This window comes from Gobius niger, assembly GCF_951799975.1.
Source record: "Gobius niger genome assembly, chromosome: 16".
Taxonomy (NCBI): Eukaryota; Metazoa; Chordata; class Actinopteri; order Gobiiformes; family Gobiidae; genus Gobius; species Gobius niger.
In genome coordinates, this window is record NC_136867.1 from 2,167,997 (window position 1) to 2,181,132 (window position 13,136).

The window sequence follows — 13,136 nt, forward strand, 5'->3', positions numbered from 1 at the left end:
TTAAGACCTTTTGTAATACTTAGTGAAGAGCATGTGGATCTATGTGTGCAGGTCTGACGGCTCACGCTGAGGTGGTCCGGGTGGTCTTCTCTCCTGAGGACATCAGTCTGGAGAGGCTCCTGAAGACATTCTGGGAGAACCATGATCCAACTCAAGGTGAGATCCTCGGCTCCTCAAGCCCCCTTCTTGGACACAACCGTCTCCTTTCCCCATGAAACGTGTGCAAGTAGGCTCCTCCCGTGTGCCCCAGCCTGTGGGCCTGGGAGGCAGGGGGCAGTGGGTCGGGGTATGGGGGTGGTGTCTACCCCAGACTGTGCTCATGTGTCTGAGGTGCAGTTTGAGCTGCAGACTCAACACTGTCTTCCTCTATGTCCATGTCCTCTGCTTATATATGGCTTTCATCAACCTGACACTCCAAACCTCTCCAGTCTTTCACGGCCCACTCGCACCACAAAAGATGGAAAACTAAATAAATCATTGGACGTGTAATGGTTAGTGCCCCAGAAGCTGAGACGTGTTCTCTGTGCGCCTCTCTCGCCTCTCTCGCCTCACTCGGCTCCAGAGGACATGTGAGGCCTTTTCTCAGCAGTTCTTGGAGCTTTTTAAGATTTTTCCCTTTACTAAAAACATGTACAGTAGGCCAGGTCGAGTGAGAGTGTGTTTGAGAGTGTTAACACACACTGTCTCGACCAAATAAACATAAAATGTGAAGTGTTTTGGGTGCTCGTGTAAGTATGTGCTATACAAAAGGACCATGACCTCTTTGGTGACGTGGCTGCGGAGTAAGATGTGTACAGTATGTGAGGGAAGTCAGGGCTGGACGATATGGCATTTTGTATCTCGATTTTAAATTTGATTTGATTTTTTTCACAATATGAATAAATACATTCCTGAACTTTTACCCAAACCTCAGCTCAATAACAAGTAGGGCTGGGTACCGTTCCATAGCACTACTTTAACATTACGCTTTTTTAACTTCATTAAAATAACCACAGAGTCGCTTATTTTATTTCAAATAACCTGGATATAAAAAAGTCCTAACACAGCACAACAGAAAGACACACAGGCCGCAGCAGCGTCACCTGTAACTTCATGTTTTGAGCAGTGAGAAAAAGGACATTATTACATTATTACCACATCAGGTCCACATCATGACACCGCTTTCTTTCAGCTAAACTTTTCTAAACATAAGCTGCGCTTGAGGTCAAACCAACTTCAAAGATATTTACACAGTGTGATCGTTCACTCTGTCACTAATAATTTACCAAAACTGTGCCTAATACAGAGTGAGTCAACCTTTGGTTTCCTCCTCCGGTGAGCTGGAGTTTAGTAAACAGCACGTGAGCTCACTCTCTGGGTCTGTGGCTAAAGCTATGTCTGTCTAGTCACTGCCGTGTTGGGCTTTTCTCTTGGTCTAAGACTCTAGTGTCTTATTTAGTCATGGTTTAGTCCAGGGTTTACAACCAGTTTAGTCTAAGTCCTGGTTTAGTCCTGGCTCTTCATTATGAGCACGCACTCATGTTGCTTTTTTACACTCACTGCTAGGGCTGGGTACCGTTAAATGATACCTATTTGGTACCGACCAAAAAGCTCCGGTTTCGGTGCAAATTTTCGGTACTTTTTCTCTCCAAACGTCAATAAATGATCCGCAGTGAGTCTAAAAAAGCCTGAACTCATGAGCAGCTTCAGCGCAAATGCAGAAGCGAAGCAAAGCTGTAACTTACTAACACTTCAGTCATTATCAGAGATGGCAGAGCCGCGGTCTGAGCCAGGACTAAACCAGGACTAAACCAGGACTTACAGTAAACTGGTTAAAAAACAGGACTAAACCTGGACTGAATAAGAAACTAGACTCTTAGACAAATAGAAAAAGCAGTGACAACACGGCAGTGACAACAAGAAACTCTTCGGCTTTACCTTTACCTTTAGCCTGAAGTTACTGCTGTTGTTTAAACTCCAGCTGCACCGGAGCGTTTGGGATCAAAGATTGTTTCTGGAAAAGGTGAGCGCTCACTCTGCATTAGCCATTTTTGGAACAGTCATGGTGCATTTTCAGTGACAGAGTGAGCGCTCTCACTATGTAACAGATCTTTAACGTCGAACAGTGCAGTGAGTTTAGAAAAGTTTATCTTCAGTAAACGGTGCCTGATGTGGATCTGGTCTGTTCCTGCAGCTCAGAAGGTAATAACGTCCTTTCTCTCTTTTTATCACGGCTTTAGTGGGAATTCTGCTCAAAACATGAAGTTCCAGGTGACGCTGCTGCTCCTGTTTTCTGATGTGCCGTGTTTGGACTTTCTCCTGAACCATACTTTTTATACACATTATTTTAACTCAATTAAAATAACATAGGTATTGGAAAAAGTACCGTTAAGGCACCGGTACCAAACAGCAGGTATCGTTAAAGTAGTGGTATCGAAAAAAAACAACGGTACCCAGCCCTACTCACTGCTGGTCATATACTGACGTCTGGAGAGTAAAGTACCGAAACTAATAACAAGTGCTTTCTTCCACCTTCATGAAACACACAAAGATCTTCCATTGCTTTGTCCAAACACCAAAACTAGGAGCTGTTTCTGCCAAAGAGGGGGTTGTTAGTGGCGCGCCTTTGTCCCTCGATGCTGACGCTTTGATGAGTTTGTTTGATGATGTATGTGGAGGCAAGAGACTGACTCGTGTTTGGAATGGAGAAAGATGAGAGAGTATTGAGTTCTGTTTGTTTGACCTATTCTGGCAATGTGGCGGAACGAGTGAATTTGGATCACATTTGTTACCGTGTATGGCCAGTTGAAAGGGGACCATTCAGATGTTCTGCATGTCAAGAATATGGTCATGCCACTGCTGTCAGGAAATGTGGGCACCGTGGAGAAACAGCCCAGGCAGGTGCCATCGGCTCAGGGGAAAATCAGTCCCATCTCCTGGGTCTACATGGGTTTGGACGATCCTGTTCTCTCCAGAATAGGTGAGAGAGTTCGAATGAGAGCGTGTTTGTGCATGAAACATAATGAATGAGGCAGAAGTGCCAGCAAAGGTGCACGGTGTAGATTCTACACTGTGGAGTGGTGGGGGTGGGTCACTGAGGACAGGGCGAGGCTGTGGGGGGTGAGCTGGAGAACAGGTATGAAACATTGATGTGACGGTGAACACACTCGACTGAACGCACAGGGGCCACTAATGCGATAACGAATCGCAATTACAGCAGCATCTATTATGGATTTCACTAATGACCTTGTTCTAAGCGTTTGGATAAATATTTGATCAAACATTTATTGGCTCATTTATAAGGATTGTTTAGGCTGGGTGGTTTTACTTATCAGGGGCTGGTGTAACTGAAGTCCACAACCACAGCCCCCCAAAAGCATTGAAATAAAGTGAATTGTCACGTGGTCTTGCCCAGTATCGTTCCGGAGGTAGTTGAACGTGCAGAAAGCACATTCTGGCCCTCGCTCTTTCCACGGCAGGACGTGGTAAGCCCGTCAGGAGCAGCCCTCACTCGGAGCGTGTGTTGACATTGCTGTAGTCTTTGGTGTCACTGCATGTGTCACTCTCGTCCCCTCTGCGCAGCCTGACCTCATTTAGTGTAAACAGCAGCCATGTTGGATCCACAGCTGCACCTGAGGCTTCCCCAGTTTCATCCAGTTTAACCACAGCGATATGTGAGTGGAAGAAGACCCCACTCAAGTGTCTGTACAGCCATTTCTGACCAGCTGTTTGTTTTTGTCATCTGTCTTTTGTTGATTCAGGCATTGATCTACGTTAAACAATTCAACCATTTTGAAAATGGTCCTGTGACCCACTTTTGGAAAGCGCTTGTTGTTGGAGCTGATATGGCTGCAGTACCACCCCCTACTGGCCAGCGTTGACTCCAAGAGAAACTTTTTAAAACAGCTTCCAATGGGGTCTTTATTCCTCCCAAAAGCTTGGCTCCAAAGAGTTTTCTTTTTCTAATAATCACAGTGACCGATGTGACAACTCTAGGAAGGGTTTTTGTTTAAGCCTTTTTAAGAACATGCTCTGTAGGAGGAGCAAGGTGCGCCATGTGCATTTCACAGGCCATATGGCCCCATTACTATGAATGGGGCTGAATGACCACTGCCTGTCTCCTGTGTGTAAAAGCTCTGGTCCTGACCCACAGGTGAGAACCACTGGTCTATAGTGTTGTGTGTACTGACACAATAAGAGAGATCATTTCCTTTGGCAGGTAGACACTGTGTTCCATTGTATTGTTACTACAAAAGGCTGAGCTACTGCACACACATGCACATACTCAGATCTCACCACATGATGTGGTCATCAGTCCATACTTGATGTGTTTAAGGACCATGTCAACACCAGTGTGTCTAAACTCCAATGGTCAGCAGGTTTGAGAAGGCCCAGGATTCTTTGGAAGATATCTGCAGTAGGAATGCACCGATACCACTTTTTGTAAAACCGATACGAGTACTTTGATTTAAGTACTTGCCGATACCGAAAACCGATACAAGTACATACTCTTTGAAGTGAATAGACGGTTTAAAGACTGACTTTTTTCACAGCAGATTGGTTAGCAATTAGTTCATTTACTCATTTACGTTTCCTTGAGTAAAGTAGTCTACACTTTGAAGAGAAGTTATATCAATATTGAACAGATGCCTTTTTTTTCCCTCTGTGCTTTATTCATTTATGTATTTGTATTTAACAATAGTACTGAGATGGTTACTTATCACTGCTGCTCCGTGTGGATTTTCTCGTGTGTTTATAGTAACTTATCCAGTAGCTTCAGCATTTTGGTTGTTTTGCTGCAGCTCATTTTGGCTCAATATAAACTGATATAAAGCTGTATCTCTTTAATTTGGATTTTCTGAGGACTTTTTAGTCGCTGGGTTAGTTTTTTCAGATGGATAAACCCCGGGCATAAAACGGCGTAAGAATTGCCAGAACTGTTAGCCTCGAGCTAGTTAGCAACATTAGCCTGTATGTTGTAAAAACTGCAGACTCGACGCTGCAGCACTAACGACATTTAGCTCTGGTTAAATCCATAACAGACTCTGATTTAGGGAGTGTCGTCTGTGATAAAGTCAGCTCTATGTGGAATATTGGATTTACACTAAACTATTCTCCAGTTTGTTATTATTTTCTCTCCTCAGTGGAGCTGCGTCCTGTAGGAGCGCCGGACACACGTCAAGTGGTATCGGTTTCTGGTATCAGGACCTGATAAATGAGTACCAGCACGTGGTATCGGCCCGATACTCGATACTGGGATCGTTATCGGTGCATCCCTAATCTGCACCTTTTTATTGTCGCTAAGTGCTCAAAAATGGTTCTGACTGCAGTTAATATTGAAGTCCTGGACAGGGGCTGGACAGGGGCTGGACAGGGGCTGGACAGGGGCTGGAGTGGGCGCCTGGGGCACTGGGGGCTGGAGAAGCCATGCGTTGGGCCTGACTCACGCCTCGTCTCCCTCATGTTTAATTCACGACGTGCAGCACTGTCAGCCTCCTCCGAATGCACTCAGCCACACGTTCTATTTCAATCTTCAAAGGTCTCCAAACAGAGGCTCCTTTTTAACTGTAATATTTATCATCCAATGGGAAATGAGTCTCAGTGGACCAGACCCACGGTCATTAAGGAGGGCTCATTGTAATTGGCTGCACACGACGCAAAGTCTAACTCAGCTTCAGCTTTTTGTTTCTTTGAAATATTCATCCAAATGTGCAATTTCAATATCTGCTCAAAATGTCGACAAATAACTCAGCAGATGAACTGCAATCAAAAGAACAATGCCCTTTGAGTGGTTTCAATTAGCCAAAGTCGAGCTTAAGTGGTTTAGAGCTCTACTAACATGTTCTGAAATATGTAGTAGTAGTCGTAGTTGACGTAGTAGTAGTAGTAGTAGTAGACGTAGTAGTAGTAGTAGTTGTAGTAGTAAGATAAGATAAGATACGATAAGATAGCCTTTACTAATCTCACAATGGAGAAATTTACTGTAGTAGTAGTAGTAGTAGTAGTAGTAGTAGTAGTAGTAGCAGTGTTGTGCGGTCAGAATATTTGTTATAAGTTGTTTATGATGATGATAAACATTTCCTATGATTTTAAAGTGTTTTGTGGTTAAAAAGGCCCAAATGTTTTATCAGTTGTCGATATTGTGTGAAGAGGACGGTCCTGCACTTTTGTTGATTTCATTTTGTCTATTCAGCATTTGCCTGACCAGCAACAAACCTCACCGCACATCACTGCGTAGTTGTAGTAGTAGCAGTAGTAGGAGTAGTAGCAGTAGTGGTAGTAGTAGCAGTAGTAGGAGTAGTAACAGTAGTGGTAGTAGTAGTAGGAGTAGTAACAGTAACAGTAGTGGTAGTAGTAGCAGTAATAGGAGTAGTAACAGTAGTGGTAGTAATAGCAGTAGTAGTAGTAACAGTAGTGGTAGTAGTAGTAGTAGTAGTAGTAGTAGTAGTTTACTGGCTTAGGGGAGTTTGGGTGTCATTTTGTATGTTGGTCCTTGTCTCCGTCCAGCAGGTCAGATTTCAGTCGTCTCTGAAACGTTCTCGCTCCTGCTCGTGTTCCGTGATGTTCTCAAATGTTGACTTGAAAAACATCACAAACCAGTTTGATCATTCTCTCCCTAAAGTGGTCCGGGCCCGGCGCCCGAGCAGCCGCGAGCCGGCCTCCAACATGAAGTCACGCTCACGCCAAAACTCGTATGCACATTCTCCCCGGCACACGTGACCGCCGCTAATCCCTGTCTTCTGCTGTTCCACGCGCAGACCTCAGCGTTCCCCGCCGTGTGGACGGGGGGGCCTTCACGCATGCTTAGGTCCAATCTCCTCCGGCCACCTTCGCGCCAACGACCCAAAGTTGGTTCTTCCCACTCTCGACCACAGTTTGACATGACGCGGCGGAGCGGCCCGAGCGCTGTGTCTGCCATTACTGTCCTTTACATATCGTCTGCTTTTGTGATGCGTGTGCGTGTGTGTGTGTGCGTGTGTGTGTGCGTGTGTGTGTGTGCTTGTGTAGGTGTGTGTGCGTGTGTGTGTGTGTGTGTGTGTTGGGGGAGATCTCTGCTTTCAGTTCAAAAGGGTTTAGTCCCGGCAACGTGATCTCGGACTGGGACGCCTCCACCAATCCCGGCCTGGATAGCAACATTAGCAACCAATCACAAACGCCCATCCGCCTTCGCCGTGTGCCCTCTTTCCATACTCAGGCTCGATCTGCCGCCTGCCTCTGGATTGTTGCATAAAGTCCCCCCCCCACCCCCCCGCCCCATTTATCGTATGGGAACTTCAGCCTGTCCGGGTTTGAAGTTTGCCGGGGGGGGGGGGGGGGGTGAAGAGTGTTGGGCCTCGGCCGGCTCTCCAGGACTGGACTGCCCCCCCGCGCCGCCGCCGCCGTACCTCCAGCCGCGCCGGCCGTGGAGGGATCCCGACGCGGTGATGTTGATGATGTGCGTTGGTAATGAGTGGACGCATGGATGACCACATGTACAGCGGAGGGATCTGGCTCCGGAGCGCGGGTCAGCCAGTTCGCCGGCTCGCTGCGGGGGGGGGGGGGGGGGGGGGGTTAAGTGTGTGCAAAGCCATACGTGCAGAGGTGCCCTGTCGGAGCCGCTCGGAGAGAGAAAGTAACTGAGATTTTTTTTTTTTTTTGACAATACAACGGGCCAGTCTGATTTAGGTTACAGCAGGCACAATGGACCAGGTCAAGGAGCATTAACGTTTGAGCCACATGCATTTTAGGATGTGTTTGAGGAGGCTTGTGATGAGGCGCCTGCGAGGTGTTTTGTTGACCTCAATAAGTGAAGTTACAGCTATTTTACACCCTGCAAAATTGTGATTTTGTTTTTCTATTTCATTACGATTATTCTTGTCCAAAGAACCGCTGTTAAAAGTGATGAATAATTTTTCTACCTTTACATAATTTGCTCTGTATTTTGTGTGTCTCCTTCTTCCTCGACTTCCTCCTTCCTCCTCTCTTCTCTCCTTCCTCCTCTCTTCGCTCCTTCCTCCTCTCTTCTCTCCTTTTTCCTCTCTTCTCTCCTTTCTCCTCTCCTTCCTCCTCTCTTCTCTCCTTCCTCCTCTCTTCTCTCCTTCCTCCTCTCTTCTCTCCTTCCTCCTCTCCACTCTCCTTCCTCCTCTCTTCTCTCCTTCCTCCTCTCTTCTCTCCTTCCTCCTCTCTTCGCTCCTTCCTCCTCTCTTCTCTCCTTCCTCCTCTCTTCTCTCCTTCCTCCTCTCTTCGCTCCTTCCTCCTCTCTTCTCTCCTTTCTCCTCTCCTTCCCCCTCTCCACTCTCCTTCCTCCTCTCTTCTCTCCTTCCTCCTCTCTTCTCTCCTTCCTCCTCTCTTCTCTCCTTCCTCCTCTCTTCTCTCCTTCCTCCTCTCCTCTCTCCTTTCTCCTCTCCTTCCCCCTCCACTCTCCTTCACATCTCCACTCTCCTTCCTCCTCTCTTCTCTCCTTCCTCCTCTCTTCTCTCCTTCCTCCTCTCTTCTCTCCTTCCTCCTCTCTTCTCTACTTTCTCCTCTCCTTCCCCCTCTCCACTCTCCTTCCCCCTCTCCACTCCTTCCCCCTCTCCACTCTCCTTCCTCCTCTCTTCTCTACTTTCTCCTCTCCTTCCCCTCTCCACTCTCCTTCCTCCTCTCTTTTCTCCTTCCTCCTCTCTTCTACTTCCCCCTTTCCACTCTCCTTCCCCCTCTCTTCTCTCCTTTCTCCTCTTCTTTCCCTCTCCACTCTCCTTCCTCCTCTCTTCTCTCCTTTCTCTTCTCCTTCCACCTCTCCACTCTCCTTCCCCCTCTCCACTCTCCTTCCTCCTCTCTTCTCCTTCCTTCTCTCTTCTCTCCTTTCTCCTCTTCTTTCCCTCTCCACTCTCCTTCCTCCTCTCTTCTCTCCTTTCTCCTCTCCTTCCCCGTCTCCACTCTCCTTCCTCCTCTCTTCTCTCCTTCCTCCTCTCTTCTCTCCTTTCTCCTCTTCTTTCCCTCTCCACTCTCCTTCCTCCTCTCTTCTCTCCTTTCTCCTCTCCTTCCCCCTCTCCACTCTCCTTCCTCCTCTCTTCTCTCCTTCGTCCTCTCCTCTCCTTCCCCGTCTCCACTCTCCTTCCTCCTCTCTTCTCTCCTTTCTCCTCTCCTTCCCCCTCTCCACTCTCCTTCCTCCTCTCTTCTCTCCTTCCTCCTCTCCTCTCCTTCCCCCCTCCACTCTCCTTCCTCCTCTCTTCTCTCCTTCCTCCTCTCTTCTCTCCTTTCTCCTCTTCTTCCCCCTCCACTCTCCTCCTCTCTTCTCTCCTTTCTCCTCTCCTTCCCCCTCTCCACTCTCCTTCCTCCTTTCTTCTCTCCTTTCTCCTCTCTTCTCCTTCCACCTCTCCACTCTCCTTCCCCCTCTCCACTCTCCTTCCTTCTCTCTTCTCTCCTTCCCCCTCTCCACTCTCCTTCCTCCTCTCTTCTCTCCTTCCTCCTCTCCACTCTCCTTCCTCCTCTCCACTCTCCTTCCTCCTCTCCACTCTCCTTCCTCCTCTCTTCTCTCCTTCCTCCCCTCTTCTATCCTTTCTCCTCTCTTCTCGCCTTTCTCCTCTCCTTCCCCCTCTCCACTCTCCTTCCTCCTCTCTTCTCCTTCCTCCTCTCCACTTTCCTTCCTCCTCTCTTCTCTCCTCTCTTCTCTCCTTCCCCCTCTCCACTCTTCTTCCTCCTCTCTTCTCTCCTTCCTCCTCTCTTCTCTCCTTCCTCCTCTCTTCTCTACTTTCTCCTCTCCTTCCCCCTCTCCACTCTCCTTCCTCCTGTCTTCTCCTTCCCCCTCTCCACTCTCCTTCCTCCTCTCTTCTCTCCTTCCTCCTCTCCACTCTCCTTCCTCCTCTCTTCTCTACTTTCTCCTCTCCTTCCCCCCTCCACTCTCCTTCCTCCTCTCTTCTCTCCTTCCTCCTCTCCACTCTCCTTCCTCCTCTCTTCTCCTTCCTCCTCTCTTCTCTCCTTCCTCCTCTCTTCTCTCCTTCCTCCTCTCCACTCTCCTTCCTCCTCTCTTCTCCTTCCTCCTCTCTTCTCTCCTTCCTCCTCTCTTCTCTCCTTCCTCCTTCCTCCTCTCTTCTCTCCTTTCTCCTCTCCTTCCCCCTCTCCACTCTCCTTCCTCCTTTCTTCTCTCCTTTCTCCTCTCCTTCCCCCTCTACACTCCCCTTCCTCCTCTCCACTCTCCTTCCTCCTCTCTTCTCTCCTTTTTCCTCTCCTTCCCCCTCTCCACTCTCCTTCCTCCTCTCTTCTCTCCTTTTTCCTCTCCTTCCCCCTCTCCACTCCACTCCCCTTCCTCCTCTCCACTCTCCTTCCTCCTCTCTTCTCTCATTTTTTCTCTCCTTCCCCCTCTCCCCTCTCCTCCCTCCTCTCTTCTCTCCTTTTTCCTCTCCTTCCCCCTCTCCACTCTCCTTCCTCCTCTCCACTCTCCTTCCTCCTCTCTTCTCCTTCCTCCTCTCCACTCTCCTTCCTCCTCTCCACTCTCCTTCCTCCTCTCTTCTCTCCTTTCTCCTCTCCTTCCCCCTCTCCACTCTCCTTCTCGGTTCCCTCCTCTGTTTTGTGAGTGTATGCAGTATTCATGTTGCTGCTGCTGTGTCAGTACCCAGGCTTCACAGACCTCACAGACAGACTAGATCTAAGATGGCTGCCGTGGCCTCATTTCTAAACATCGGCACGTACTGTGGGTTCCCACGCACCCTGGGCACCTCACATTTGTGCGTTGTATTTTAAAGGTAAAGCCAAACTTGACATTGGCATTTGCGCTATGTACACCGAGTTCCCAATTATTATTATTTATGATGTTATTCTCAGATTTTCTAAATTTTCAACGCAAATGACAGTCAGCATAATTTTCAACTCTTTAACCGTATCTTACCAGTATCTTTTTTTTATTAAAAATTTCAAATGTACTGTTCCAAATGATTATGCACAGCTGTGTTTCAAGTAAGGGATAATGTATAGAACGCTGGTCGTTATCGGGAAAATAAGCACCGACAGGGCAAACCGGACCCCGACGCGATGCAGAGGGGTCTGGTTTTGCCCTGAAGGTGCTTATTTTACCGATAATGACCAGCGTTCTATACATTATCCCGCTTATTATACGGCCATTTGCCAACTGAACACACACAACATAAACGTAGTACACTTTTATGAAGGTCGAAAGGTTTATTTAATGACTTCCGCGACAAATAGTTCCCAAAAGTTTGCTAGGCTAGAAGCAGCAAGGCTAGTAGCTAGCCTAGCTGCTTAGTTGAAGGCGCAGTTGGAGGAATGGTGGTAAATCTCTGGGTAAGTTGAAAGTCAGACTCACGCTAACTTCACGAGCAATTCCCCAACTTCTCTCGCAGTGACGGGACAGATAGTGTCGCTACTACGTACATGCGGAGTGATATGAAAGCACCAACTCCGTTGCCATTGGCAGTGTCATTATTTATCAGAAAATAATGACCGGTAGAACGTTGGAAAGTCCCATTCAAATCAACGCAGCGTTCTACTTACGTTGTGAAGAGCCGTACAATAATACATTTTAAAGCTTGTAATGAACTGAAAATGGTCATTTGTTGAATTTGCAGCATTAGGAGGTTATATTTACTGAAATCCAAAGATATTTTTCATGATATTTGTAGCACCACAGGATATTCTATGTTATAGCTATGGACACATGCTATGGCTTGTTTTAAAGGGGAGACTCTGAGCTCTCCGCAGGTGAAAACACTTTAACTTGGTTTGTGAGAAATCCAAAGCTAAACAGAGGCAAGTTTGTCAAATCACAGATTTTTTTCTAGAAGCAGAGATATTGCATGTTTTATGAAACACTCTCCTTTCTGATTAACTCCTCTCTCCAACATTGTTGACATGTTTTGAAACACCGCGTGTTATCGATCTCTTTTTATGGCATGTACTTTTAAACAGCCTTCTGGTTCTTGGATTGAAAACTTTAACAGGATGTTTCTCAGCCGTCCCGATTTTAACCATTTAAAAACTCAGATAAATGTTAAAATCTGAACTGTTTCGATCTTTCCATGTGAAGCCGCCCTGCTTTGAAGTGTTGGATTTACAGCTGTTCGCTGCGCAACACCACGCTCACAGTGCCGACACTGCGGGCGCGGTAATTCATTGAGATATATATATTTTTTTTTTATTGAAATGGTAATTGTTATAGTCAACATCGGGGGTTACTGCTACACTGGTAACCGTGACATCCCTTCAGCCAGTGATGCAGAGGTTTTCTTTACAGCAGGACATGGTGCGTTGTCATGATGAAGATGATTTTGTTAGGGAAAGCGGCTATTCTTTTTGTACCATAGTCAGTCAGAAACTTCACATATTTTTCAAAGGCCATTTTCACACCTAAAGGGGCCGACCAGCTCTCTCACCATGATTCTGGCCCAAAACATGACTCCGCCCCCTCCTTACTGACGTCACAGCCTTGTTGGGACATGGTGGCCATTCACCAACCATCCACGACTCCATCCATCTGACCATCCAGGGTTACACGGCCTCATCAGTGAACAAGACTGTTTCAAAATGAGTCTTCATGTATTTCTGAGCCACTGCAGCCATTTCCGCTTCAATGAACAGTTTAGGGGAGGCCGGATATTTGTCTGGCAGAAACCGTCCTCATTGTGCCTTTGCTTGAACCGGCGTGTGCTCTGAATCAGCCACAAATCTCTTATCAGTACGATGATTACGCTTCATCTTTCGTGAAAAAATCAAAGGTTTTCATACCTAGACCAAGGCATTCAACTATTTCACGCTTTTCATCAGCAGAGAGATCCTTTTTCTTTCCCAAATGGTGGTCTGTTTAATACTGTGAAATGTCCTTCTTCAGTAGTTTTTTGCTTAACTGGGCTTACCTGGCGACTTATCATCACAGGTGTCTGAGATTGATGTCAGTGATTCAAAGAGCCCCGAGACACAAAACCATCCATGAGTTTCATCAATCTTTTTTTTACCTTTATGACACATAAATACTATTTGCATAATCATTTGAAATGTTGCAATGACAATCCCTAAAGGGAGCAAGACTTTTTCGCTCTTCACACTTGTACTTGCAGAGTATTTTCACCAAATCAGTCTGAAAGAGACCGGCCTGACAATATGTTCCGTAAGTTTGGCAAACAGCACCAAATATCCCCCACGGTGCGGACACACTGCCATATGCTCGGTACAGTCCCAAGACCGGC

General features: G+C 47.0%; 1 protein-coding gene across 1 annotated transcript in view; it reads left to right on the top strand.

Moving 5' to 3' along the window:
* msrab (methionine sulfoxide reductase Ab) overlaps positions 1–13,136 on the top strand; it is a gene marked incomplete at its 3' end in the record, with an annotated part of 94,974 nt that overhangs the window by 45,501 nt on the left and 36,337 nt on the right. The window contains exon 4 of the mRNA XM_079574243.1: positions 52–156. Within this exon, the coding sequence (XP_079430369.1) occupies positions 52–156 (105 nt within the window). The remainder of the gene's footprint in view (positions 1–51; positions 157–13,136) is intronic.